The sequence below is a fragment of the Zea mays genome, chromosome 2, assembly GCF_902167145.1.
Source record: "Zea mays cultivar B73 chromosome 2, Zm-B73-REFERENCE-NAM-5.0, whole genome shotgun sequence".
Lineage (NCBI taxonomy): Eukaryota > Viridiplantae > Streptophyta > Magnoliopsida > Poales > Poaceae > Zea > Zea mays.
The window spans coordinates 24,068,698-24,095,971 of NC_050097.1; the positions used below are offsets into that span (position 1 = coordinate 24,068,698).

At 46.6% G+C, this 27,274-nt stretch overlaps 2 protein-coding genes across 9 annotated transcripts; both read right to left on the reverse strand.

The window, feature by feature from the left end:
- Positions 1-1,330: 1,330 nt before the first annotated feature.
- LOC103646147 (uncharacterized) lies at positions 1,331-2,189 on the reverse strand. The gene has a single exon (NM_001330657.1). It carries the CDS (start codon positions 2,031-2,033, stop codon positions 1,497-1,499), a length of 537 nt encoding a protein of 178 aa, NP_001317586.1. The 5' UTR covers positions 2,034-2,189; the 3' UTR covers positions 1,331-1,496.
- A 2,286-nt stretch (positions 2,190-4,475) lies between these two features.
- LOC103646148 (serine/threonine-protein kinase GRIK1) lies at positions 4,476-26,919 on the reverse strand. 8 transcript variants are annotated; one of them, XM_020548214.3, is made up of 13 exons: positions 26,676-26,919; positions 26,421-26,545; positions 25,743-26,138; positions 24,684-24,758; positions 24,565-24,609; positions 23,516-23,590; positions 17,718-17,805; positions 17,490-17,599; positions 7,469-7,564; positions 5,531-5,597; positions 5,234-5,349; positions 5,080-5,158; positions 4,476-4,960 (listed from the first exon to the last, which is right to left on the reverse strand). In XM_020548214.3, the coding sequence occupies exons 3-13, from the start codon at positions 26,112-26,114 to the stop codon at positions 4,821-4,823; spliced, it is 1,263 nt and encodes a 420-aa protein (XP_020403803.1). In that variant the 5' UTR covers positions 26,115-26,138; positions 26,421-26,545; positions 26,676-26,919; the 3' UTR covers positions 4,476-4,820. The 8 variants fall into 8 exon arrangements, with proteins under 8 accessions (XP_020403803.1, XP_020403807.1, XP_035821106.1 ...); XM_020548218.3 differs by lacking the exon at positions 26,421-26,545 and adding an exon at positions 26,359-26,420 and having other exon boundaries at positions 26,723-26,869; XM_035965213.1 differs by lacking the exon at positions 26,421-26,545 and adding an exon at positions 26,359-26,420 and having other exon boundaries at positions 26,676-26,869.
- Positions 26,920-27,274: the final 355 nt, after the last annotated feature.

Here is a 27,274-nt window from a genome sequence, read left to right on the forward strand (position 1 = left end):
TGAAGATGCTCTAAAGCATAACAGACGGAGACGGTGTAGAGGGGAGCGATGGAACCGTACGCCCTACAAACACAACGTAATCTCCCTTTTCGGAAAAGAAGGACGGCAGATTTTTCTAGTTTCGCCTAATACACTTCATAGCAGTAGCAGGATATGGTTTTCTGTTTTGTTGGGACGAAGATCCGGTGAGCCGGGCGTTTGTGGACGGCGATATGCTCGTGGTCCTCCGGCCCGAAACGGCGATCACAACTTTTCTCGGCAAAAGCTGGGGGAGATGTCGCGGGGGATACACCTCTATCTTCTACTATCTCTCTCCGGTTGGCGGCTGGCCTGCTCTTGCGTGTCGCGGTGGTGCGCGGCCGCATGATTGCGTCCGTGCAGCCCCCACGCCGGAACTGTGACCGCGCGCGCCGCCCTTTCTTTGCTGCCGCCTGCAGCCCGCCGGGATGTATCTGCCTTGCCTGTGCGCCCGAGCCGCGAGGGAGAGCGCCAGGGCCAGGCCGCTGCCTCCCCTGGTCCTGCGCCTGCGCCTGCGCCTGCGACTGCGACTGCGAGCCATCAGCGGCGCGTTTGCCCCGTGAACGGACAGCGGCCTCCGCGTACGATCCCATGATTGTTGCTGTAGAAATCTGGCAGCGCACAGTAGCCGCCGCTGGACAGCGTCAGGCGCCGGGAAATCTCGGGCTGCTGCCAGGGGCCAGGGCGCGCGGTGCACTGTGCTCGCCGGACCTCGTCAGTCAGTCACCACGCCAGCCTCCTAGCGAGAACGGCAAGTGGTGCCTAGCTAGTAGCGAGGCCGGCGCGCTGGCGTGCTGCGTGCAAAGGCGCTGCGCGGCGCAAACGGCGTGCTCCAACCAACAGCCGACTCGATCGGTCCTAGCATGGGGGTACGGATGATGAAGGCGTGCGTGTACGGTTCGTGCAGTGGTTGGCGCACCGTTCGAGGACGCTGAATCTGGATGGCACGCCTTTCCGGGCATCGGATTGTGGCGCATGGTAGCACAAATGGTAGGGCATGGGACGAAACTGGAGAGATCAGGCGGTGGCCCGTGCCGGACGTGCTCGCGAGTCTCGACCTGATGAGAAGTTTGCAGTTAAGTCAAGAGAGGGAGAGGGACACACAGAGCATTTGCTCCCGTAATACGTACACACTACTACTAGCGGAATTGGCAAACGTGGTGAATTCAGCACACACGTCCAGCAAGCAACAGTTGTGTGAATCCTTCCAGTGGTCTGAGGGTGAATCCGAAGACAAGAAGCAGTAGACATGGACGAAACAAGTAACCGGATGGATGCACCAGGACCAAGAATCCAGAGAACAAAATCAGCTAGGCCTAGGCCAGGCAGCCCCGTACGTTTCTGAAGCAAAGCGCACATGCATGCATATACACCATCATCCGCCTCCGCCACCGGCCGGCGGCGGTCAGGGGGCCTCCGTCGTCGTGCGGCGTCTCTCCCTCCCTAATCAACGACTACCGCGCGCCCCGCCTGCCTGCCTACCACCTGCCGAAGCCCTTCTTGGCCGCGGCGGCGAGGGCCGCGGCCCGCTCGAACCGCGCGGCGGGGCAGGGGATGCTGATGACGCCCGGGTGCTGGAACCCGAACTCCTCCTCGGCCTCCCTCAGCAGCTCGCCGAACGTGGGGTGGTTGAAGTACACCACGGGCACCACGTACCGCAGCGACTGCGACGCCTCGCCCTCGCCGCCGACGTACACGGCCACCTGCCCCTTGGGCGTGCTCACCGCGGGCTCGCCGTCGCCGTCCGGCAGCATCCGGTGCCCGCCGCCGGCGGCCCTCCACCCGAGCCGCAGGCGCCGCGCCAGCGACCGGCCCCACCGCAGCACCGGCGCGAGCTTCCTCGCGGTAGCGCCGCGCCCGGGCGTGCAGCCGCTGCCGGCGCAGGTGGGCTGCTGCTGCTGCTGCAGGCGGCAGTAGCCTCCCCGGCGCCGGCGCCGGCCGCAGAGCGCCCGCCGCCACAGGCCGAGCAGATTCCGGCCGAGACGGACCCCGCCGTGGCGGGACCTCCTTAGCATGGCGAGGAGGATTGCAAGAGAGAGAGAAACTGCGGGAAGGTCTCTCCTTCGTTGAGAGTCTGTCCTTCCCCTCCCTAAGCAGACGCACCGCACGCAGGGAGTGTTAATGGTGCAAAGTCGCAATCGCAACGGAAGCGCGCAGGAGTGAGCCCGGACCCGGAGCACGGAGGGGGGGACCCATGTTTTATAGACCTGCACCGCTTTGGGCCATGCGCGAGTGGAAAAATCGACATCCCTTGGCCACAGTGGCTTGGATTTGCCGAGCTCTCGTCGTGGCCAGGCGGCGTTTGTTCGTAAATCGTAATGGTAATGGCTGGTGTGGCTCGGACGGTGCGTGGTCCATCCATGGTTCCTTTGCTCCATTTTAGCTGCATGTCGCTTTGTTGGCTTTTTTCCTTCCAAATAACTTCTTCCGGCGTTACTGCTGAGCGACGGCGAGCTCGCACCAGCGCCCTTGTATCAATCAGTTCGGCTGTGAAAAAATCATGGTACACGCACGGCACGCTCTGCCTACCAGCAGATTGCCGCGAACCTGAGATCAAGCAACAGGAGAGCTACGCACAGGCTATAATCTATCTTTCTATCCAAAACTGTATAGTATTTGTGGAGCAGGCCTGCCACAGATTTATCGAACACGTTTCGTGTTGGCCACATGTGGATACAGATGTGCAACTAACCCCGTTATTGCACGATCGTGTGGTGTGGATCCTGTCCCCGTTGCACTCTCCCAGTACGACCTGCACCGGGTGCGCGTGCATCTCCCAGTCCAACTTTCGTCCAGGACCAAATGTTGGACTACTTCCGGGTGCGCGTGCACATCCACTATCGGTGTGGAAATTCTGGTGTGTAATGCTGAGCTGGATCAAGCGACAGATCAGCGAAGCTGGTATTACTAGTGTACTACTCTCTCAGTTCTACGTCTACTTCCAGAATTCAAATGTTGTTTAAAAATAAATATATCTCCGGACAGAAGACAACGTAAATCTAATTGTTAGATTTGCTACTTGTTTTCAGAGGAACCACCTGGTTTAACCGTCACTCACTTGTGTACGCAGGTGACTTCACGGCACGTACCACTACCGACAAGCAAGTAGTACGTTTTCACGAACTAGTGGTGTAGTGCTGCTAGCTAGGATAGGAATACCAGAGAGGCATCTGCGTACAAATAGCTATTCATCAGCCACTCGCCCAGCGCTGAATCATCAGTGGCGGTACGTTTTTCCTTCCTGCTCGTACGGAAATATCTGGGCGCCCCATCAATCCCCCCGCCAGGCCGCCACCTGTTGCGCGCACGTCGCGGTCGGCGGGCCAAGACAAGACTCCACACGGAGGACCAGCAGCGAACCACACCCAAATCCACCCACCCCGTCCTCCTCCTTCGTACGGGAAATCTCCGTTCATGTTTAGAAATATCCTAGGATTAGGATGTCTCGAGTCGCGACAAGTTTGGAGGTACGGAGTACAACAGGTCAGAGTGCGACAGGTGGCCCAAGAGACTACTACGTATTCTTTCTTTCTTATTTTTTTCTATCTTTACCGGGGCCGCCTGAAACGCGAAGGCCCAAGGTTCGCGGCAGGGGGCAACTTTCTAGTGTCTAGTACTTGCTGTCTTCTCCGGCGGGGTCACGCAGTCGTATTTTCATTTTTTTTATTTTTTAGTTTCGAGCCGACGAGGTTGCGTGTATCAGATCAGTAGCAGTTTGAAACTGGCGTTGTCAGTTTAGCGTTTCTGTGTTGCGTGAAGTCAGCTGCGATCGGATGGATCGTCTCCGGCGCCGGATACTAGCTCAGACCATTTCTGTAAATAACTGTGCAGCGTGCAACGCTCGCATGCGCGCAAGAGAAGAATTTTTTCTGTCAACGGCAAGGGTATCAGCGGCAAGGGCATCGGTTTTCTTCTCGCCGACATGGGGAGACAGCTACGACGGGTACAACAAGGCAAGAGGTGTGCGCCACGCATTTGCCACACTGGACCACTGGCTGGTGCGACTCATCAACGGATTGGGCTGATGATGAGGCGCGGAGCCGTACAGCGACCGTTCGTCGATCGAGGCTAGCCGCTGGCTTGGAATGGTACCGGTTGGATTGGTGGCAGTGCCACGTCGAACTTGTCTTGGTCGAGGTCTGAACGCCCAACATGACGCCGTTTGCGTTTGTTATGATGGAAACTCGACGGAAGTTAAGCGAGGAATTGCCCTTCGTCATTTGTTCTGAGCCTCTCAAAAAGCTCTCCGCGCTTATCTGCAGGCGGACTTCACAGTCACATATAAATTCAGTGGTTGCCGGGCAAATTGGGGGGGTCTTGGACACTTGGATTATCCTCAGGAATTGTGTTGGATTATCCTCAAGAACAAGAAATGTGTTGGATTATCCTCAGGAAAAGTACTCGATTAACTCGACGAAAGTTAAGCGAGAATTTGAGCTGTTATAAAAACCGTTCAGTAAAACAGCTTCACCAATGGCTCCTTATATGAAATGGAAGCTTCACCCGTAGACCATCCGTAAAGATACACCTTTTTTCAAAAAAAAAATTCACTTATCCATTCCTCTCGGATCATAAAAAAAAACATCACCCGTTAAGCTGCGTTTGACAACGTGAAACTGTGACAAACGTTGCCTTACTGGCATAGGGTTACGCAGTATATATTCTGTAGCAAAAAGAAATATGTTCAGTCGAGCGCGTATTAGAAACAGGGAACACGGAACAACGAACTCATCGTCAGGGCTTCGCTTTGCCGATCATCAATTATCTACGCTAGACCTATTAGACCATCCGAGGATGCTTTGTTATTGAACTTCTTCCCGGACATCATTCCTCTTCCTGCGGCCAAACCCACATCTACAGATGAATTCAGGGACTGGCCCCTCATCCCCAGCGACCCAAGGATGCTCAGCCGCAGCACGCAGTGTGATGCGATCTCCTGGATCTGCAAATCAAGCACATGGAAAGAGGGACATGGTAAGGACATGCGTTAACTGAGGACCTAACAAAACTTCAGGCCATCAGAATCATAAGGAGGGGGTGAGATAACGACCAAAAAGGCACCTTTGCAGAGAAGCCTTAGGAGCAAATCGGCAAGTTGGGGATTCACGTCGCCAGGTAATTCCACAGGATCATTGGCAATCTATTTTGGAGTAACCACCCGAGTCAGTTTCACGCAGAGTAATTCAAGCAAAAGGAAAGGAACATTTCTTCGCACCTTATCATAAGTTTCCTGCAATGTATCCCCCAGAAATGGATAGTGCCCAGAGACCATACAATATAAAGTTACACCAACTGCCCATGTATCAGATGCTCTACCATGGTAGGCTGAACCTGCAGTTAAAGGACGAGATACTTCACCATATTTTGAAAGTCTATACCGAGCAGCCAAAGAATGGTAATTTAAATTAACGGCAGAAAAATTCTGATCTATTCCATTTTTTGTTAATTTGTGGTTCTATGGACCAGTTTTATGTGCAGCATTTATAACCTAAATATCAAAAGCTAGTTGTACCTTGACAGCACTCCGGGGCAGTGAAAACAGGAGTGCCAGGAGATCTCCAAAGCATATCATCATCATCCTACATTGCAAACGCATAAGTATCACAGTACTAATATATCAGTAAAACACCAATATGACAATATATCAAATTTGATAGTCCCGAAGAATTCACCATAAAAAACACACTTACTTTGAAGCGTTCGAGTGCATTTACTTGAGTAAAAGACTGTAACAAGCTTCTGTTAAGGCCCATAAGGTCCATATGCCTATATATATGCTACAGTACCCGAGGGGGGTTCTTATCTCTCATCTCGCCTAATCAAGGTTAGTCACATGGTAACAGAGCAGGTTAGGGTTAGGGTTTACATCTAAACCCGATTCTGATCCAAATTTTTGGCGCTATCGCGCCGTCGCTGTGCTGCCATCGCGACCAGCTCTCCGGCCTGCCGTCGTGGCCACCCCCTTCCCTCTGCCGCCGCGGCCACCCCCTTCCTTCATCCTGCCGCCAGGGACCAGATCGATCTCGGCCTGCCGTCCGCCGCCAGGGATCTCGGCCGTGCAGCCGCCAGCTCGGCCGCGCAGCCTTCTTCATCGATCCGTCGTCAGCCAGGGGCGGATCTTCCTCTCTCACTTCACCGTCCGCCGCCAAGGATCTCGGCCGCGCAGTCCGCCGCCAGGGACCTTGGCCCGCCTTCTTCATCAATCCGCCGTCAGCCAGGGGCGGATCTCCCTCCCTCCGTCAGCCAGTGGTAGCGCGCCTTCTGCCGGGGGTTCTTTGCCAGGGGCAGAGCGCCGTCCTCCCCAGGGGCAGCGCGCCTCCTGCTGCCAGGGGCAGAGCGCCGCCCGCTACATCGATCTGCCGCCAAGGGCGGATTTCTATTTCTGCCTGCGCCGTTCCGCCGCTGGGACAAGTTCTGCGGATTCCCGCCAGCCGCCGTTGCGCGCAGGGCCGTGGATCCGCTGCTCCCGCCGGAAATCTGCACCAACCGTCGCCGTTGCGGACAGGGCTGCGGATCTGCGACGTTGCTGCTCCCGCCAGCCACTGTTCAACTCGGCTTCCGCGCCCAGGACTCCCGTCAACTCGTCCAAGTCGGGTTGCTCTGGTTTGTTTGGTCTCAGGTCTCCTGTTCTCCCTGATTTTTGATTCAATTCAATATGGCGACAAATGCTATTGTGGTAAATATCACTCTTGATGGTCAAAATTATCCGGAGTGGGCTTTCTGTGTTGAGACTGCACTCCGAGGACATGGATTACTCTTCCATTTGACCGATGCGGCACCTGTTCTTGCTGATGATCGTCGCAATGCTGATGATATCAAAACATGGCAGCTTAATGATGGTAAAGTGATGGCTGCTATGGTGAACAGCGTCAAACCATCTATGATTATGAGTTTGTCTAAATTCAAAACTGCTAAAGCCATCTAGTCTCATTTGAAGGAGCGTTTTGTTCAGGACAGTGGTGCTCTATTACACACTCTCATGCAGCAGACACATGTTATTGAGCAAAATGATATGAGTATTGATGAGTACTACTCAGCCTTTGATCGCCTGATGAGTGCTTTGACATCAATGGTGCTATCTCTCATCTCGCCTAATCAAGGTTAGTCACAGCTTCATCCAAATTTGTGGGCCTGCCTACTTAACAATGGACATATACTTCCAATGAAGAACAAGAAGGCATCTTAGCTTGTTTCCAACTCAAGTTATCTTAAAACTCCTCATGTGGGCAGGGAGCAAAGATTATATTTTAAATTAGTTTGCATCAATATAAACCTGGTTTGAGAAACTATGAATCTAGAGAGCCATTTTTTTATCAAAGCAAGAGCGATTATCAATAATAGAAAGAGGCATTTATCTCTTTCAAGGGTGGGATCAATCAGCTGAAAAAACAATGTTTCCAGACAAGAAAAAATCAATAAAATACACAAGTTACAGGACTAAAGAAACCACCTCAAAAACCTGGCTAACACTGAAATCCCCGATCTTCACGTTGCCGGTACTGGTAACCAAGAGATTGTCTGGCTTGATATCACCATGAATAACATTCTGTGTACAAAAAAAAAATATTACTCTCCCAATCAATGGAAGCAGACAGCATACTGCAAACTGCATAACAAAAAAAATATGTCATAAAATGGGGTAGAGAATCATCAACTGGAAATCTGGGAACTGTTGAATTTGCTTTTCTAGGTAAGCACAATTGTGAACCATGGTTGCGAGTTTAGTGCCATTGTCCTGATGTGGACCAGGATTCCAGGAAACCTGGTTTATATCAAGGTTGCTACGATGCAGGGGAATGGCCAAAGGGTGTTATTTGAATTATGGTATTACATGATTGAGATGAGACTTTTCTTTTCTCGAACTGGCAGAACAATTGCTTGTCATTATATTAAGATAAAAAAACAGGCCCAGAGGGATCATAACACTCAGATAGAAGACAGAACACATGCCAACACATGTGCGCTCACACTCAAGACACAAGAAAAGATTACAAGCACGCCACGACAAACCAAATGAAGATCAGCACCAAAGAGACTCCAACTCAGAGGTCCCTGAAGAATACCGAAAAGTGGAGTCCTCTTTGATCTCTTGGTACCTGACCTTAGAATTTTTTTCTGGAATACGCAGGAGAGCTGCGTATCGTTGCATTAATAGAAAGAAAAGAGAGGGGGATAGAATCCCGGTACAGAACACACACACACCACTTATAAACTAACTAAGGATCACCGACTATCAAGGAGGAAACACGACCCACAACACTGATCTAAGCTAGCAACTCATCAACTTGGAGGAAGGACAGAGCCTTGGCTCCAGTCAAGGACCATAGCACCGCCTCTTCCCTAGCCACTCTAAGGGCAGTGACCAGGCTGGGATTACAACCATCAAAAACACATCTATTCCTATGCTTCCAAATGGTCCAAGCACCTAGGATCACTAGAGAATTAAAACCTTTTCTCAATAAATCAGATGCCCGAGAGCTGCTAGACTTCCACCACGACTCAAAGGAATCCTCCTGAACTGGACATAGAACCTGCAGCCCCACTAAACTAAGGAACTGAAACCAGAACTGCTTGGCAAAAACACATTTGACCAGCAAATGATTCATGGTTTCAGCCTCTTGGTCGCACAGGGGGCACTGCTCAGGTCGGTCTAGTCCTCTTTTTATAAGCCTGTCAGCAGTCCAGCACCTATTATGTTCCACAAGCCATATAAAGAACTTGCACTTGCCAGGAGCCCAAGATTTCCACACACGTTCTGCTGGTTCGAACTGAACCGAACCAAGGAAGAGAGCTTTATAAGCAGAACTAGTTGTATACTCCCCTGAAGCGCTGAATTTCCATAAGTGGCGATCCCTTATTCCAGGTTGGAGCTCAACTGCATCAAGCACTTCACAGAGCTCCAAGAATTCAGCAATGACTCTAACTGAAATTGCCCCATTCACATCGGAGATCCACTGAAAATTAGGGAGCACATCTTTGACCAACTGTCTATTGGCATGCGCTCGCAACCTTACGATGTTTCCGAAAGAACAATAGCATAACCACAAACTACCAATTTTGGAAGGAAAATTGATTTTGGCCTACAGGCGCCACCTGGACCAGATCCATGGATTGTAATATCTCCATCCAAATTTATTTATCAAAGGCACGGTCGACTAGCAAAGTTGTAATTGTCTCACCCACCTGATCACAAAGAGAGCACAAACAGCTTGGTGGTTTCAGGCAAGCCTCGGCGCTCAAGGCAATAAAATTGTAAGAAGTCCAGCAGCGGTTATGACAAGTGTGATATCCTGGTCCCGGGGATGATGAATTAATAGAGTACTCATATCAACAAGGTGCATCTTTTTCTTTCGAAAGCCTATCTCGAAAGAACCTCCATGTTAAGCGTGCTTGGCTTGGAGCAATTTGGGATGGGTGACCGACCGGAAAATTTTCTCGTGTGCACAAAAGACTCGTGTTGATCTGTGGGGACAATATATGATTCTAGAGAGCTGACAGGAGTAAGTACTGCCGGTCCGAGAGTGGACGGGGTGTTACAACAGGCTAACCAAATGAAATATTTGACTTTGTGTCCAAGATTTCCAGTCTTTGCAAAAAATCTTACTTGGTGCTTGGTGGTGTCTGATGCAGAAGCCAACCAGATGTGCTTCTTTAAGATCTTGCAGTTCCACTCCGAAATCTCCAAAATCTGAAACTAATTCCTCCAGAACTTGTACTGTAACAGTCCCTCATATATCTCTGGTCCAAGTATTATCCAACAATGCCTCCCTAACAATTATCTTCCTTGAAATACCTTTGGATATCAGATAAAAAATACTAGGTGCATGGTTTTCCAATGACTAACCCAATAACTTCTGTCAAGTCAAAAAATTAGTGGTTTCCCCATTACTGACCTCGGTCATGACCAAGATAGAGGACACTACCACTGCGTTACCAGGTACTGATGTGCCAAAAATAGCCCAGGACTAATCAGGTTCAGTCTTCTGAATCCAAAGACATTTAATTCTTAGTCCCCCGCTGAGAATCTCAAAATAGTGTGTCCAGCCCTGCTAACTCCACAAAAAAAAATCGCCTTCTTAGATAGATGTGAGTACAGCCTTAACAACACAGCAATACCAGCAGGGTGAATAGGTGCGGCTTTCCAATCTGGAAGTCAATTGGCAACCCAAGGAGGCCCAGATATGTGCAAGGAAAATCCACAAGAGTACAAGACATGAATTCATGCACAATGTCAGTATATGTTTAAGTACATTGATAGTGATGGCTGAGCACTTAAGGATGTTAGTTTTGAGCCCTGACATTGCGTCAACGCACAAAAAAATGTTTTGCCTTCTCAAGATCCTCACTGGGAAGACTTCAAAACTAAAGACCACACCATGGGAATACATTGAAACCTGGTGGCTCACTCGCCTCCTGGATAGAAGTTTTAGCAATCCATTCTCTGCCTTTGCAAACACCGAATCACCACATCCATAACCCAAATCAATAACATCCGTAACATCCGGCTCACCATTGAGAAGGACATTGTTGATGATGTGGCAAACAGATTGCAAATCATGTTACGCCAACATGCCCCCGAAATGGTTGACAATGTCCAAAAGAAAACTCCAAGACACCAAATCGAATGCTTTAGATGTATATAGTTTTAATAACAACCAAAGCTCCTTTTGTTGGGTTTTTTTTCTTTTTCTTCAACGCCCAGGAGAGTTGTGCATCATTAAATTAAGAGAAGAAAAGAGTCTAAAATGGACTAAAGTACAAAGCCCAAAAGGTAGAACAAACAGACCCACCAACCTCCTATTGAGCAGTGGCCCAGCCTCCTCCTGTGCATGAAAAACAGCACGAAACGAGAGGAGGCAAACAGCAAAAGAAAACTGTATTTTATCCTTTTGTTGGTGGAGAAAACAGGTTGTGCCTTGAACCAAAAGGAAACTGTATTTTATGCTTTGACATTGAATAACTGCACTTCAATAGCCTTGGGAGGGTTGAGATCTAGGAAACAATATTTGAGAGTGGAAACATCATTCTTACTTGAATTAAATTCATGTACACAGCAGTGTTATTACGGCGTCGCCTAGCCACCAACTAGGTGTCCAAGCGCCCATCCGAACTCGCCATGGCTCGACGCCTCGCCTAAAGCCAGTGCGGTGGCCGCTTGGAAGGCTAGGCGTCGCGGCGAGAATGCTTAGGCGTCGGACTGGGCACCATGGCGAACAACTAGCGTGGACTAGGTGAACTGAACAGGTAGTATTTTGGAATAAATTGAACGACTGTGTGAACTTCGCGCCGTGGACAAACCCTAGTCTGCCGCCGCCGCTTGCAGCTTCTCCACCATTGGAGCTTCCATCGATAATCCTCTGCCTCCCCTTCCCCGTCCGCTCGCCACTCCGGTCAGCGGCTCCGCTCCACTCTACTCGCTGCTCTGCTCATCGCTCAGCACCGCTCAAGACTCAGCAGGAAGGACTAAGGAAGGAGGATGAGAGGAGTAGAGAACTGATGGCTGTGTCCTGTCTACTGTGGAACTGGAATAGAGTAGCATTACATTAAGTATTGAATCTATTGATTTCTTGGTAGTTGGTGTTAAGGCCCATTAGGCCCAGGCCTATAGCCTATATACATCAGATAGTCCTTAGGGACTGATCATCATTTGTTAATCCTAAGGTTAGTAACATGTTATCAGAGGAGGTTACGACTAGGGTTTCTCAAATCTTCTAGCCGCCGTCGCGGTCTTCCTCCCGCTGCCGTCGCAGCCCTTCCACCGGACCTCCACCTCCCTCCCGGCTGCCATCGCAGCCGCGTCCCTCCCGGCTGCCGTCGCGGCCGCGGATTTTCTTTTTCCCGCCGCCGTCGCTTTTCCTCCCGTCAGCCGTCCACCCCGCGCACTCGCCGCGCGCTCCTCCCATCTGCGCGCGAGGTGCCGCGCGCCCGCCCGTCCGTCGTCGATCCCGCGCGCTCGCCGTGCGCTCCCCTGCTCCGATCCGGCCGCCCCTGCGCGCGAGGTGCCGCGTGCTCGCCAGGATCGGCCGCCCGGGGTCGCTGCTGGGTCGTCCTCGCCTCTCTGCGCGCCGCGCGCTCGCCAGATCCGGCCACTACTGCGCGCGAGGCGCCGCGCCCTCGCCAGATCCGGCCGCTCCTGCACGCGAGGCGCCGCGCACTCCTCTGCTCCGATCCGGCTGCCCACGAGCCAGAGTCCTCTGCTCGCCTGCTGCCTGCTGGGACGTCGCAGATCCCTCCCCTGGACGTCGCAGATCACTTCCCTGCGCAGATCCGTCTGCCAGCTGTCCTCTGCACCAACCCTGCGCAGATCTGTCCGCCGCACCAACGCGGTCACCTCGCCCAGATCTGATTCGGCGACGTGGTCACCTCCGATCAGTCCAGAATTAGCCTGCCTCTTGTGCTGATCTGCTGGGAGTCAGCTTTATTCAGGCTTCTTGCCAGGAATTTTGGTATTCTCTGACTGTTCTCTTGCTCTTCATTATGTCGACCAATGCTATTGTTGTCAATATTATGCTTGATGGTCAGAATTATCCCGAATGGGCTTCCTGTGTTCAGACTGCATTAAGAGGTCATGGTTTACTATTTCATTTGACTGAAGATTCACCAGTCCTAGCAGCCGATAGAAGCAATGTTGCTGCAATCAAGACTTGGCAGATCAATGATGGCAAGGTAATGGCTGCAATGGTCAATAGCACTAAACCAACCATGATTATGAGTCTGTCTAAATTCACCACTGCTAAGACTATCTGGTCACATCTGAAGGACCGGTTTGTTTAGGACAGTGGTGCTCTTTTACATACCCTTATGCAACAGACTCATGTCATTGAGCAACATGATATGTCCATTGATTAATACTATTCAGCCTTTGATCGTCTTATGAATGCCTTGACTTCCATGGTGCCTGCTTGTGCAACTGTGCCTTGCCCAGCCCACAAGTTTATTGAGAAGTTTTTCACATACAGATTTGTTATGGGAGTTCGATCTGAATTTGATACTCTACATGCAAGGCTGCTTCACAGTTCTGATACTCTCACCATGACTCAGGCGTTATTTGAATTACTTGCTAAAGAGACTCGTCTTAAGTCCATGTCTTCTATTACTGGTGTGAGTTCTCACAGTGTGTTGGCTGCTGCTCAGAAGTCCAGAAACACTTCTTTTCCGCCTTGTGAACATTGCAAAAAGACCACTCATCGATCTGAGAACTGCTTCGCTAAGTTTCCAGAGAAGCTGGCTGATTTTCGTGTTCGTCGTGCTACTCGTGGTCGTGGAACAGGACCATCTCCTAGAGGCTCAGTTGCAGTGGCTGCTACTTCATCTGCTGGTGCTTTGTCATCATCTTGGGTTCTTGATTCTGGAGCTTCATTTCATGTGACATCTGATCAGTCACGGCTGGCGACTACTACACCTGTCACCGAGGGTACTTGAAAGGGAATTAGGCTTACACCTAGTTCCTAAATAATTTTGGTGGTTGAATTGCCCAACACAAATTGTTGGACTAACTAGTTTGCTCTAGATTATATGTTCTACAGGTGCCAAAGGTTCATCTATAACTGTACTAAATCGACTGTCCGGAATACCGTAGATTATTCCGGACAGGAGAAGCTTTTTGGAAAAACAGGCCAAGCGCGGACCGTCCGGTCCTCTACGGCGGACCGTCCGCGACACCAGGATACCCTTCGGACAGAACCAATGCAAAAATACAAGTGTCCACTACGGACCGTCCGGAGGAAAAGCAAGGACCGTCCGAGCCCTCGCGCGGACCGTCCGAGCCCTCGCGCGGACCGTCCGGCCTCAGGTGCGGACCGTCCGGTAGGTGAGAAACCGAAAAACCCGAAGGTGACGGGTTCGGAGAAATGAATTATAGCGGCCTCGCGGACCGTCCGGGCCAGGCGGGCGGACCGTCCGCGACTGGCTTTATCTGACATCTGACGACGCATTAAATGCTATATAGCCGTTGATATAGCCGTTACTGTTGACCGTTGCGTTTTCAGCCGTTGATCTACAGGGGCGGACCGTCCGGACCTGGCACGCGGACCGTCCGCGCTCAGCAGAATGGAGCAACGGCTAGGAAGTGGTTGGTGGCTATAAATACAACCCCAACCACCTCCATTCACTTCATCCAAGCATTCCAACCTTCAACATTCAATACAAGAGCTAGCAATCCATTCCAAGACACATTCAAAGCCTCCATCTCTCCAAGTTTCACAATTGAGAAAAGAGATCATTAGTGATTAGTGACTTGAGAGAGAAAGTGATCCGTGTGTTATTTGTCGCTCTTGTCGCTTGGCTTTTTCAATCGTGCTTTCTTGATTCTTCCATTGCGATCAAACTCACTTGTGATTGAGGCAAGAGACACCAATCTTGTGGTGATCCTTGTAGGAACCTTGTGTTCCAAGTGATTAAGAAGAGAAAGCTCACTCGGTCCGAGGGACCGTTTGAGAGAGGGAAGGGTTGAAAGAGACCCGGCCTTTGTGGCCTCCTCAACGGGGAGTAGGTTTGCAAGAACCGAACCTCGGTAAAACAAATCCGCGTGTCACACTCTTCATTTGCCTGCGATTTGTTTTGCACCCTCTCTCGCGGACTCGTTTCTATTTCTAACGCTAACTCGGCTTGTAGTTGTGTTTATATTTGTAAATTTCAGTTTCGCCCTATTCACTCCCCCCCTCTAGGCGACTATCAGTACTTCTGTTCAGACTGCTGATGGTACATTATGTCATGTCACCCACAAGGGTTCTCTTTCTGATTCAAATTTTATCGTCCCAAATATATTTTTTGTACCTCAGTTATCCATGGATCTACTATCAGTTGGTCAAATTACCGATCACAATTGTTTTGTTGGATTTGATGACTCATCTTGTTTTGTACAGGATCGCTCTGATTGAGTCATCACAATAGGGATTCTTGAGTGGCAGCTAGCTATGATTGATGAATTGGCTGCTCTTGAACGCACTGGTACATGGGATATCGTTCCTTTACCCTCACATGTTGTTCCTATTACATGCAAATGGGTCTTCAAAATTAAGACAAAATCATATGGTTCCATTGAGAGGTATAAAGCTCGTCTTGTGGCTCGTGGTTTCCAACAGACTCAAGGCCTTGATTATGATGAGACTTTTGCTCCTGTTGCACATATGACTATTGTTCGAACCTTGATTGCAGTTGCAGCCTCATCTTCTTGGACTATCTTCCAGATGGATGTCAAGAATGCTTTTCTCAATGGTGATCTACGTGAAGAAGTGTATATGAATCCTCCTCCGGGGGTTGATACTCCCTCAGGACACGTTTGTCGTCTTCGTCGCGCTTTGTATGGGCTGAAACAAGCCCCTCGTGCTTGGTTTGAGCGGTTCATCTCTGTCATCACAGCTGCTGGTTTCTCTTCTAGTGAACATGATCCTGCATTGTTTGTTCATGTCTCTCCAAAAGGGCGCACTTTACTTCTATTATATGTGGATGATATGTTGATTACAGGTGACAACTCAGAACACATTTCTCATGTCAAGCAGCATCTTAGTAAGGAATTTCAGATGTCTGATTTGGGTCCACTTAGCTATTTCTTGGGTATTGAAGTTCAGCAGACTTCAAAAGGTTCTTATCTGTCTCAATCCAAGTATATACAAGATCTTCTCGATCGATCTGGAATTACTGATACTCGGACAGTTGCAACACCAATGGATATTCATTTAAAACTTCGACCGCAGGATGGGACACCTCTAGCAGACCCCACTCGGTATCGTCATATTGTGGGTAGTCTTGTTTATCTCACCATCACCAGACCTGATATTGCTCATGTTGTTCATATGTTGAGCCAATTTGTATCCAAACCAACCTCAGTTCATTATGGTCACTTGCTTCGTGTGCTTCGATACTTACGTGGGACACAATCAAGATGTTTACTCTATGATTCTGCTAGTCCTCTTCAGCTACATGTGTATTCTGATGCCACTTGGGCAAGTGACCCTGTTGACCGTTGTTCTACTACAGGTTACTGTATTCTTCTTGGATCCTCTCCTATTGCCTGGAAATCCAAGAAGCAAGCGGCCATATCTCGTTCTAGTGCTGAAGCCGAACTTCGGGCTCTTGCGACTACTACTGCTGAATCATTTGGCTGCGCTGGCTTTTGGCTGACCTTGGTGTTTCTTGTGACACTCCTACACCTCTATTATGTGATAACATGAGTGCTATACAGATTTCTCATGATCCTGTGAAGCATGAACTTACTAAACACATTGGTGTCGATGCATCATTTACTCGGTCTCATTGTCAGCAGAAGACTATTGACCTTCAATAGTACCCTCAGAATCTCAATTGGCAGATTTCTTTACCAAAGCACAAACAAGAGCACAACATCAATTTCACTTGATCAAACTCAACGCTTCAGATCCTCCTTCTCCACATTGAGTTTGAGGAGGGGTGTTAAGGCCCATTAGGCCCAGGCCTATAGCCTATATATATCAGATAGTCCTTAGGGACTGATCATCATTTGTTAATCCTAAGGTTAGTAACAGTTGGTACCGAGTATTGATTGATCAAATGCTTAGTATTTCTTTGATTAAATGGTTAACATATAGCTTGATAACCTGGAGCTTTATGCTACAACAGAAACCAAGCTCTGCTCCATGGCATCGTCCTAAATCTTGATTATAATTTGCCGAGTACTCGAGCTAGGACATTGACAGATTTGAAAGTTCATCCTTCCATAAAAATGAAACAAATGTCACTTCACTGGGCTTAAGCTTATGGAAACTGAAATCTCAAAGTTATCCTTCCATATCCAGGAGTCAATTGAGTTTATTTAAATGTAGTAAGCAGTAGCTTGCAGAAACCTTTAGGTCCTTCATAAATCAAGAAATACTAATTGAGAAAAAAAATAAGATGGGCAATTGCAATTCGCACAAAACCAAGCCTGATTACTGAGATGAGCATGCAAGTGTGTTACGAACACTGGGCCCACGGCGCAGTGCCAGGTCAGCCGTGAGTACTGTTCACGCGCGGTACTGTAGCATGTGGCAGTTCCGGCCAGCTAGGGTTTGTTAGAGTTGCTTAGCTATTAAGTTAGGGTTATCCCTCTATATAAGGAAGAGCAGGGTGTTATTAGAAGCCGAGCAAGAATAATAGATCTGGGTTTACCAAGGGCCTCCTATGGGAGGGCGAGTACCGGATCTATCTTATCAAATATTCATGTTTGTAACAAAGTGATGAGTTTGCTATCCATCTTGGCCACCAATTATAATTTATAAACAACTCTACAAAGAGTGGGGATTTGTGGAATGAAAACAGGTTGCTTGAATTAATCATCGCAAAAAAACAAATATCTGTGCGAACAAAATTTTCAAAATCCCAGGATTCTACAAAATTATGTTAAACATAATATTGATCATCTCACATATCATTAGTATTTCTAAATACTAAACTTTGACGTGGCACAGTATTAATCATGATAAACTAGTTATTGAAATGAAAAACTGAGAGCTTACATGGGAGTGAAGATACAAAAGACCAGATATTATGTCTCGCAAAAAAAATCTTGCAGTAGCTTCTTCTAAACCATTATCACAAACCATTTTTCCTTCAACATACTCAAGAACTGGAAATGCAAATGAAAAAAAGATGTAACTGATAATTGGGAGAACATCCCTGGAATGCAAAATGTGATGGGCCATCAATAAAAAATGTTTATATAACAGTGGGAGCATATTGCATACCCATGTAAAATTTATCCATGTTTGGGTCATCAATCACTTCAACGAGATTTACAATGTTGGGGTGGTTCAACATTTTCATTATGGATACCTGTCTCAAGAAAAGGCACAAATAATGAAAGGGGACAAGCAATTAAATACTGTACTCTGTACACAATAGAAAATGCAGCCTATTAGCATGTAAAACGAGGAAATGTTGTATCTACACATGCAGTGTGCTATCATAGCACCAGTTACCCCTGATCCACCAACATATTGACGATGGGTATGTTAAGGCCCATTAGGCCTAAGCCTACTGCCTATATCTAATATTCTATAGTCCATAGGGACTTGTTATGCCTTGTGAATCACAAGGTTAGTAACATGGTAACAAAGCAGGTTAGAGTTAGGGTTTTCTGATTTTTTAGCCACCGTCACGGCCCCCTCCTATCGCCGCGACCTCACGCGGCCCATTGCCGCGGCCTCGTGCGGCCGTCTGTGCCTCTCGGGCCGCCGCCACAACCCTTTATCAGTCGTCGCAGGCTAGGCTGCGGGTCGGCACCGGCCGCCATCACGGGCCACGGCCTCCTCACCGACCGTTGTCGCGGGCTCTCGTGCCCTCCATCTCCTCCACATCGGCCTGCACGTGCAGCCTGTCCACTGCTCGCACGCGGGCTCTAGATCAACCACGCCAGCCTCCTCTACGTACTGGTCGTCCAGGCTGCTGCCGACGTCGCCGCTGCCTCTGCCAGCTCTACGCAAACCAGGTTCCCTGCTCAGATCAGCTTCAACGCGAACCATCCATTGCTCCTCTATTGCTCCTGTCATTCACCAAGATTTTGGTACCAATACTCCAGATTTTACTCAGATTTGTTGTTCTTCAGTGTTCTCTAAACTTCCAATATGTCGGTCACTGCTATTGTTGTCAATATTGTGCTTGATGGTCAGAACTACCCCGAGTGGGCATTTTGTGTTCAGACTGCACTGAGAGGTCATGGTTTACTTTTCCATTTGACTGAAGATTCACCGGTTTTAGCAGCTGATAGGAGCAATGCTGCTGCAATCAAGACTTGGCAAATCAATGATGGCAAGGTAATGGCTGCAATGGTCAATAGCACTAAACCATCTATGATTATGAGCTTGCCCAAATTCACAACTGCTAAGGCTATCTGGTCTCATCTGAAGGACAATGGTGCTCTTTTACATACCCTTATACAACAGACCCACGATATTGAGCAACATGAAATGTACATTGATGAATATTACTCAACTTTCAATCGTCTTATGAGTGCATTGACCTCCATGGTGCCTGCTTGGACAGTTGTGCCTTTTCCAGCTCATAAATTCATTGAGTTCTTTACCTACAGACTTGTTATGGGAGTTCGAGCTGAATTTGACTCTCTTCATGCAAGGTTGCTTCAGAGTTCTGATACTCTCACCATGGCTCAGGCATTGTCTGAATTACTTGTCTAAGGGACTCGTCTTAAGTCTATGTCTTCTATTACTGGTGTGGGTACTCACTGTGTGTTGGTCGCTGCCCAGAAGCCCAGGAGTACCTCTTCTCAGCCTTGTGAGCATTGCAAAAAGATCACTCATCGATCTGAGAACCGCTTTGCTAAGTTTCCGGAGAAGTTGGCTGATTTTCGTGCACGCTGTGCTACTCGAGGTCGGGGTACAGGACCATCTCCTAGAGGCTCAGTTGTTGTTGCTGCTGCTTCATCTGTTGGTGCTTTGTCATCATTTTAGGTTCTTGACTCCAGAGCATCATTTCATGTGACATCTGATCTGTCGCGGCTGGCGTCTACCAGACTGCTGATGGTACAATATGTCATGTAACCCACAAGGGTTCTCTTTCAAATCCTAATTTTATTGTTCCGAATATTTTCTTTGTACCTAAATTATCAATGGATCTGCTATCAGCGGGCCAAATTACAGATCACAATTGTTTTGTTGGATTTGATGACTCATCTTGTTTTGTACAGGATCGACGCACAGTGGATGTGATTGGGACTGGTTGCCGCCGTAAATCTTCTCCTCGCCTCTAAATCTTGGACACATTGCGTCTTCCTTCATACCATACCTCTTTAGCTCATGTGCTTGTTGTTTCGGGACCTGCTGCGTCTTTTGCCCAGTGGCACCATCACCTTGGTCATTTATGTGGATCTCGTTTGTCTAGTCTAATAAAGTCAGGATGTCTAGGCCCTACATATGTTGAGTCTAGTTTTCATTGTAAAGGTTGTCACCTTGGAAAACAAATACAACTTCCATATTTTACTAGTGGTTCTCATTCTGCTAGACCTTTTGATCTTATTCACTCTGATGTTTGGGGTCTTGCTCCCTTTGTTTCAAAGCGTGGTCATAAATATTATGTCATTTTAATTGATGAGCATTCTCGTTATACTTGGATTTACTTAATGAAATGTCGCTCTGAATTGACCTCTATTTACAAGTCCTTCGCTCGTATGGTTCACACCCAGTTTTCTACACCTATTAAAAAAATTCGTTCTAATTCTAGTGGTGATATTATCTGAAAAAATTTGCAAGCTATTGAACTTAGAAGGTACACTAGCTAAACTTTCTTGCCCTAGTGCCCATGCCCAAAATGGCATTGTTGAACGCAAACATCGTCATAATATTGAGAGTGCACGCACTCTTTTGATATCTTCTTTTGTTCCTTCACACTTTTGGGGTACTGCGGCCATCATCCAAACTTTCTGGCAAAACACCTGGTGAAGTTCTTTTTGGGACACCTCCATGTTATGATCACCTTTGTGTGTTTGGATGCACATGTTATGTCTTGTTACCACCACGTGAGCGGACTAAATTGACTGCTCAATCTGTTGAGTGTGTTTTTATTGGATACAGTCCTGAACACAAAGGCTATCGTCGTTATGATCCATCCCCTCGTCGTATTCATGTTTCTAGAGATGTGAGTTTTAATGAAAATCGCCCCTTCTTTCACAACCAGTCCACTCAATCCTCATATTGCCCAACAGAGTCCACATCGTTCATGTGTCTTCCTTCCAATCCTGATTTTTCATCTGCACCATCATCTTCAACATCCACATCTGATGTCCTCATTCCCATAACACCACCTTCCACCTCCACGTCATCTTCACCTTACTCTTCCAAATCACCTGTCATCCAAACCTACATTCATCGTTCCCGCTCTATTTCCACGGCTAGTCCTGATACTGATCCAATTCCAGATTCTTGTACTAACGATACTGAGTCTCGTGATGTTGTTAAATCAGGGATATCGTCATCGTGAACGTGGCACCATTGAACCTCCAAATCGCTACGGTTTTCTATGAGCTGGTGTGGCAATTGTTGAACCTTCCACTTATCAGGAGGCTTCTGGGATACCTAAGTGGCAGCTTGCTATGATCGACGAATTGTCTGCTCTTGAACGCACTAGTACTTGGGATATAGTTTCTTTACCCTCGCAGGTTGTTCCTATCACATGTAAATGGGTCTTCAAAGTTAAGACAAAATCTGATGGTTCCATTGAGAGATATAAAGCTCGTCTTGTGGCTCGTGGTTTTCAACAGACTCAAGGACTTGATTATGATGAGACATTTGCACCTGTTGCACATATGACTAATGTTCGTACCTTGATTGTTGTTGCAACATCAAATTATTGGAGTATCTCTCAGATGGATGTCAAAAATGTTTTTTCTTAATGGTGACCTGCATGAAGCTTATATGCATCCTTCTCCTAGAGTTGATGCTCCCCCATAGCATGTTTGTTGTCTCCGCCGCGCCTTATATGGTCTAAAACAAGCTCCTCGTGCTTGGTTTGAGAGATTTATTTCTGTCATCACGGCTGCTAGTTTTTCTTCTAGTGATCATGATCCTGCATTATTTGTTCATATCTCTCCAAAAGGCCGCACTTTACTTCTATTATATGTGGATGATATGTTGATTACATGGGATGATTCAGATCATATTTCTCATGTCAAGAAGCATCTTAGTAAGGAATTTCATATGTCTGATTTGGGACCTCTTAGCTATTTCTTGGGCATTGAACTTCAACAAACTCCAAAAGGTTTTTATCTGTCACAATCCAAGTACATACAAGATCTTCTTGATCGCTCAGGACTTACTGATACACGCACAGTTCTGACACCAATGGATATTCATTTACAACTTCGCCCGACTGACGGGACACCACTAGCAGATCCATCTCGATATCGACATATTGTGGGAAGCCTTGTTTATCTCACAATCACTAGGCCTGATATTGCTCATGTTGTTCATATTCTAAGCCAATTTGTATCCACACCTACCTCAGTTCATTATGGTCATTTGCTTCGTGTGCTGAGATATTTACGCAGGACAAGATCCAGATGTTTACTCTATGCATTTGATAACCCACTTCAGCTTCATACTTACTCTGATGCAACTTGGGCAAGTGATCCCATTGAACGCCACTCTATTACATGTTATTGTATTCTACTTGGATCCTCTCCATTGCCTAGAAATCCAAGAAGCAAGCAACAATATCTCGTTCTAGTACTGAAGCAGAACTTCGAGCTCTTGCTACTGCTGCTGCTGAAATTATTTAGCTGCGATGGCTCCTGGCTGATCTTGGTGTTTCTTGTCACACCCCTACACTTCTATTATGTGATAACATGGGCGCTATACAGATTTCCCATGATCCAGTGAAGCATAAACTTACTAAACACATTGGTGTTGATGCATCGTTCACTCGGTCTCACTATCATCAAAAGACTATTGATCTTCAATATGTCCTCTCAGAATCTCAATTGGTAGGTTTCTTCACCAAAGCGCAAACCAGAGGACAACATCAATTTCATTTGATCAAACTCAATGCTTCAGATCCTCCACTTCCACCTTGAGTTTGAGGGGGGTGTTTAGGCCCAGGCCTACTGCCTATATATATTCTATAGTCCATAGGTACTTGTTATGCCTTGTGAATCCCAAGGTTAGTAACAGGGTATCTATTTAACCTCTTACAGCAGCTTGAGTCAAGATTACGACTGAATTTCATCAATTTGAGAAGGAAATGAAGCTACAAAAGTACAAATCAACAGGTTCATGATAAAACTAAAGAGAAACTAACAATGACAGCAAACAGATAGTTTCCGTGTAAACTGAAGACATATGAATTCTGTATCACACTCCCCTGGATCATTTTCTCTTCAGAGGATAAATGGGGATCTATTGCACAAAAAGTGCTGAGTTAACTGCTTATCAATAGCTGCGGAACATCGATTCATGATGCGATCATAAGAGTACTATAACTGCAAATAAATGTTGTTGGTTGCCTTTATATCATATAAATGCACTCCTGATATCTGAGGTAAGCATCCTCACATACTAATGATCAGAGTAGTTCATAGTTGTTGTTTTTTGTTAAGTAAACGGGCAGACCTAATGTTGAAGGCTCCCACATGAGTGGGCCTGGGGAAGGGATAAACCGAGGCAATCCTTTCCCCCGCAAATACAGGGAGGCTCTTCGAACCCATGACCCGGTGACTCAGTGAGACAGCTCTCACCACTGCACTAGACCTGCCTTTCTCTTTTGTTAAGTAAATGAAGGTTCATAAATTGTGGGATCCGGGATCCCAAAACAAAATTTTCTGGTACAATTGAAAAGTTACTTACAGTTACATGTCCAAGTATCATATATAACAACAAACAGCATTTCGAATGGTTAGCTCATGGATGATATATCCTAAAGAGATAGCATATCTAAAGCATGTGCAACAACTTTAAAAGAGAACTAGGTCGCATATGCGTGACAGTTAAAAAAATATAATCATTGCACATTCAGATAAGCTGACAAAATCACTCACCTCTCGAAGAACATCTGTCATGGCAGTTTTTGTATGTACAACATGTACTTTCATCATGTATGGCTTATTCAGAACCTGAAAGAGAAGGACAGAGGCTAAAATTCCAGAAGTGAGACATTAGCGCATGCACCCAGCACATATACAAGGGTTAACAATAACAGTATTGAGACTTGACTACTTGAGAGCAAAGGAAAGGAAATGGTGAGACTGAACAAACTCCTGAAGCAAGCAAATCATAAACAAAGAAATAAAGTACAAGTATAATAGGTACCACCTAGCAGTAGAGAATAGCTAATCGTGATATTTAACAAGAAAATGTAATCGTGAAAGCCTACTTATCTCTGTTTACAAGTCGTCCGACTAATCGCGATTAATCGCGATTAGTCGGGCTGGTCGCCTGGAAGAGGGCGATTAGGAGGACGACGCGATTAGGGTTTCTAGTCGTCCTAGTCGTCCGACTAGTCGTCGACCTGGGCGATTAGTCGTCTGGTCGAACACTTCCTGGTCGTTTTTGGTCGTTGCAGTTTTGGTTCTGGGATTCACTCTGGTTTTTGGCCCATCTACAGTACTGGGCTTCACTTTGGTTTTGGGCGATTAATCGTTTTTGTTTGGATGCTGATCTGCTCTAGGTAGCAGCCAGCAGGTAATGCAGTACTTTTTACTGAATTACTGCAAGTAATTATGCCAATATTACTTTCAGTTTGGACTTTGGACTTTGGATGGATTCAGTTTTACACTTTTACTGAATTACTGCTAGTCTGCTACTAATTATGCCTATATTATTGCAGAAATGCAGTGTTTATATAGTTAATATATAGTTATATACATATACATATGTCCTTAAATCTATAGGACAACTAAAGGACGACCAGAGGTCGACCAGGACCGATTAGGTCGACTAATCGTCGCCCTAATCGCGATTAGTCGCCTGGTCGCCCCTCTCACTCGACCAGCTGGTCGCCCGACTTGTAAACATTGCTACTTATGATGAAAAGGGTTCATAAAAAAGACATGTATGCTACTGACACAAGAGTAGCAGAAAACAATACCTTTACTGCATACAGCTTCCCATCTTTAATGTTTCTGTACAGAACCTGTTTAGCAGCAAAGCAAAAGGAATCTAAACATCTATTTGAAAAAAAAAAACAATATATCCAGGGTACCTTACCACTTTTCCGTAGCTTCCAGAACCGATCTTTCCCAAGTGGACATATTGGTTGACCATCTTATTACCATTTTCATCCTTAACATGTCAAAAGTAACAACATTATTGTAATGTTCAATGCAAATTGCAAAAACTAACTTCTCTCATACAACTTGCTACCTTCATTTGGCATACAAAAGCCAGTTGTTAGAACTAAGCAGGAAATAAACCCAACCAAGCTCTTGGATTGTTAATCAGAACAGTGAAACCAATGCAGAGTTATGCTTTGGAATTATTCTCAAATGTTATATGAAGTGAGATTTTGTTGGGGAAGTAAAAACAGGCTTTTCCTATCATGCAACAAGAAGGATGCACAGGTTGTTTAAGATGCCGGAAAAGACACATTACTTCTTTATAGTTTTGAAATAACAACAATAACAAAGCCTTTTAGTTCCAAGAGAGACAAAATTTATTCGGCACCCAAAAATGTAAAAACAATGCACCTATCACACTCCATCACCAGTGTTCACTTGAAGAGGGGCAAAATTGTTGGAATGCTACAATGTACAGCTCTGAGTTTTTGTGGCAAAAATGTTTAGCCAGTATGCATTCTATAACTACTGATGGACATGAATAACAGCTCATTTTTAGCAAGAATATGTGCAAATACTAAGCGCGCAAAGACCCTTCTGATAGATCAAGTCTTTCTTTTTCCAAAAGACAAACTTAACATCAAAATTCAAAACTAATGGGAGATGTGACATGTCAGTTGCCTGATATGGTATAAGCCAGAAAGCTGAGCTACCTCAGTTGGACAAGGATGTGGATGTATGCCTCCCAGGTTCAAGTTTTCGTCGAGGTGAGTTTGGGTGCCTATTTTCTTCTTATGAAATGCCACCTAGTTCCTCATAAGTTGGTCTAGTTTTTTATATGATATACGCCAGGTTCTTATGAGAAGTTGGACTAGCCCATGCATACAGTGGGCAAGATTAGGTGGAATCTAAATAGACATTGTTTCAAATCAAATATGGAAATGCAAGTAAAGAGACAGGTGGACAAAAAACTGAAACCTTAAAGAGCTACCTCTGAGCGAAATACTTTTTTAGTCTCTTTAACTGGGACCTCTCTACATGCAAAGCCATTTTGAGCTCTTAACTGTATAATATCTTCAGAACTCTTCCTTGATGGTCCATCATCACTTCCGTCAAGATAGTCAGAATCATCTCTATCGTAGAAGCTTCTATCATGATCATCTCCATTGTAGAAGCTTCTATCAAGATCATCCCCAGGATCATCTCCAGTGTAGAAACTTCCATCATGATCTTCAGCTGATTGACGCTTCAGTAAATCTTCAGTTAACATGCCATCAGCATCCTGATGTTCACATACAGGTACACTGGGCTTCCTTAAAAAGCTAAAGCAACAGCAGCAACCGATGTCTGTAAGGTCCGCCATTCAGAATGAGTAGGTGCCAGAAACCTAAATGATAAAAACAAGGGACAAGGTTAAAAAAAACACCGGAATAAAAAAAGCCGCAACTTTTTCTGCTACTTTCCTGGCTGCCATATCGTCACTGAAGATGATATGAAACTACAATAATAGCATACATGCAGAAACCAAAAATGTCACTCAATCTCAGATCGTTGCAGTTAAACTTATGCAAGAAAAACCAACTTCAGAGGCTCAGAGATTCCAGTACCATACAGATTAACACCAGATGGAAGTATACAAAGAGCAACAGCACACACTCGAGTACTCGACCTGAAATTGATAGGGTTAAACTTGAGCTCGATAACAATGTCCAGGGGTTCCACCGCCCAGACAGATTAGCACCAAATGGAAGGACCCAACGACAACGACCATCACTACGCCTCGATATCAACCTTCTACTCAGGAGGCGGAACCAGTAAGGATACCGAACAGAAAATTGAAAAAAAATCGAAGTTAGTAGGCATTAAGGATTGGGTTTGGGTGCTCTGTTTCGCAAAGCAGGAAGGGAAGAGAAGGGGAAAATACTAGAGGGTGCTCGTCGCCGGCGAAGGACTCGAAGAAGACCTGCGCACCTGCGAGGGCGTCGGCGTCGGTAGCCCAGTCGTCGCAAAGACAGGGGGAAAGAGAGCGGGAGGGTGAATGGCGGCGGCGATCCGGCCGTAAGCCCAGTCCGGGCGTTCGGGATTGTCCGGGCTAGGGGGAGCGCACCCACACGGGGCTTCGGCTGGGCCGTTTTCTATGTCCCGTTCCTTTTCACGCAATATCGTTATTTTCTTATTTCTTTTACTTCCTTCTTTTCTCTAATATACTCTTTCCATCTGCTTCAAAAAAAATCGAGGCTTGGCTCGGGCCCATTCATTCTCGACTCGGAGAAGTTCACAAGATTGAATGAGCTTAAACCAAGATTAATTTTATGGCTCGCTTAGCAAGCTGAGTCTGGACGAGTTCGAGCCGACTCACAAACATGTCAGATTATGTAGTGCTATGTTATGACACTTTTACATTTCTATATTATTTATTTTCTTTTTTTTTGGATCTAACGCTAGATATAGTTAAAAATATGGTATTGGATTTTTGTACATATTTTTTATTTTATACATGATAAAAATATGTTCAGAACTCTC

Bases quoted from the DNA above. Each gene is read 5' to 3' on its own strand.
- LOC103646147 (NM_001330657.1), bottom strand. From the start codon at position 2,033: ATGCTAAGGAGGTCCCGCCACGGCGGGGTCCGTCTCGGCCGGAATCTG.
- LOC103646148 (XM_020548214.3), bottom strand. From the start codon at position 26,114: ATGGCGGACCTTACAGACATCGGTTGCTGCTGTTGCTTTAGCTTTTTA. The intron at 23,591-24,564 runs GTATTGTTTTCT...CTTCTCTTTCAG, and splicing joins GGAAGCTGTATGCAGTAAAG to GTTCTGAATAAGCCATACAT. The intron at 7,565-17,489 runs GTAAGCTCTCAG...TTTTGTACACAG, and splicing joins TTTTGTATCTTCACTCCCAT to AATGTTATTCATGGTGATAT.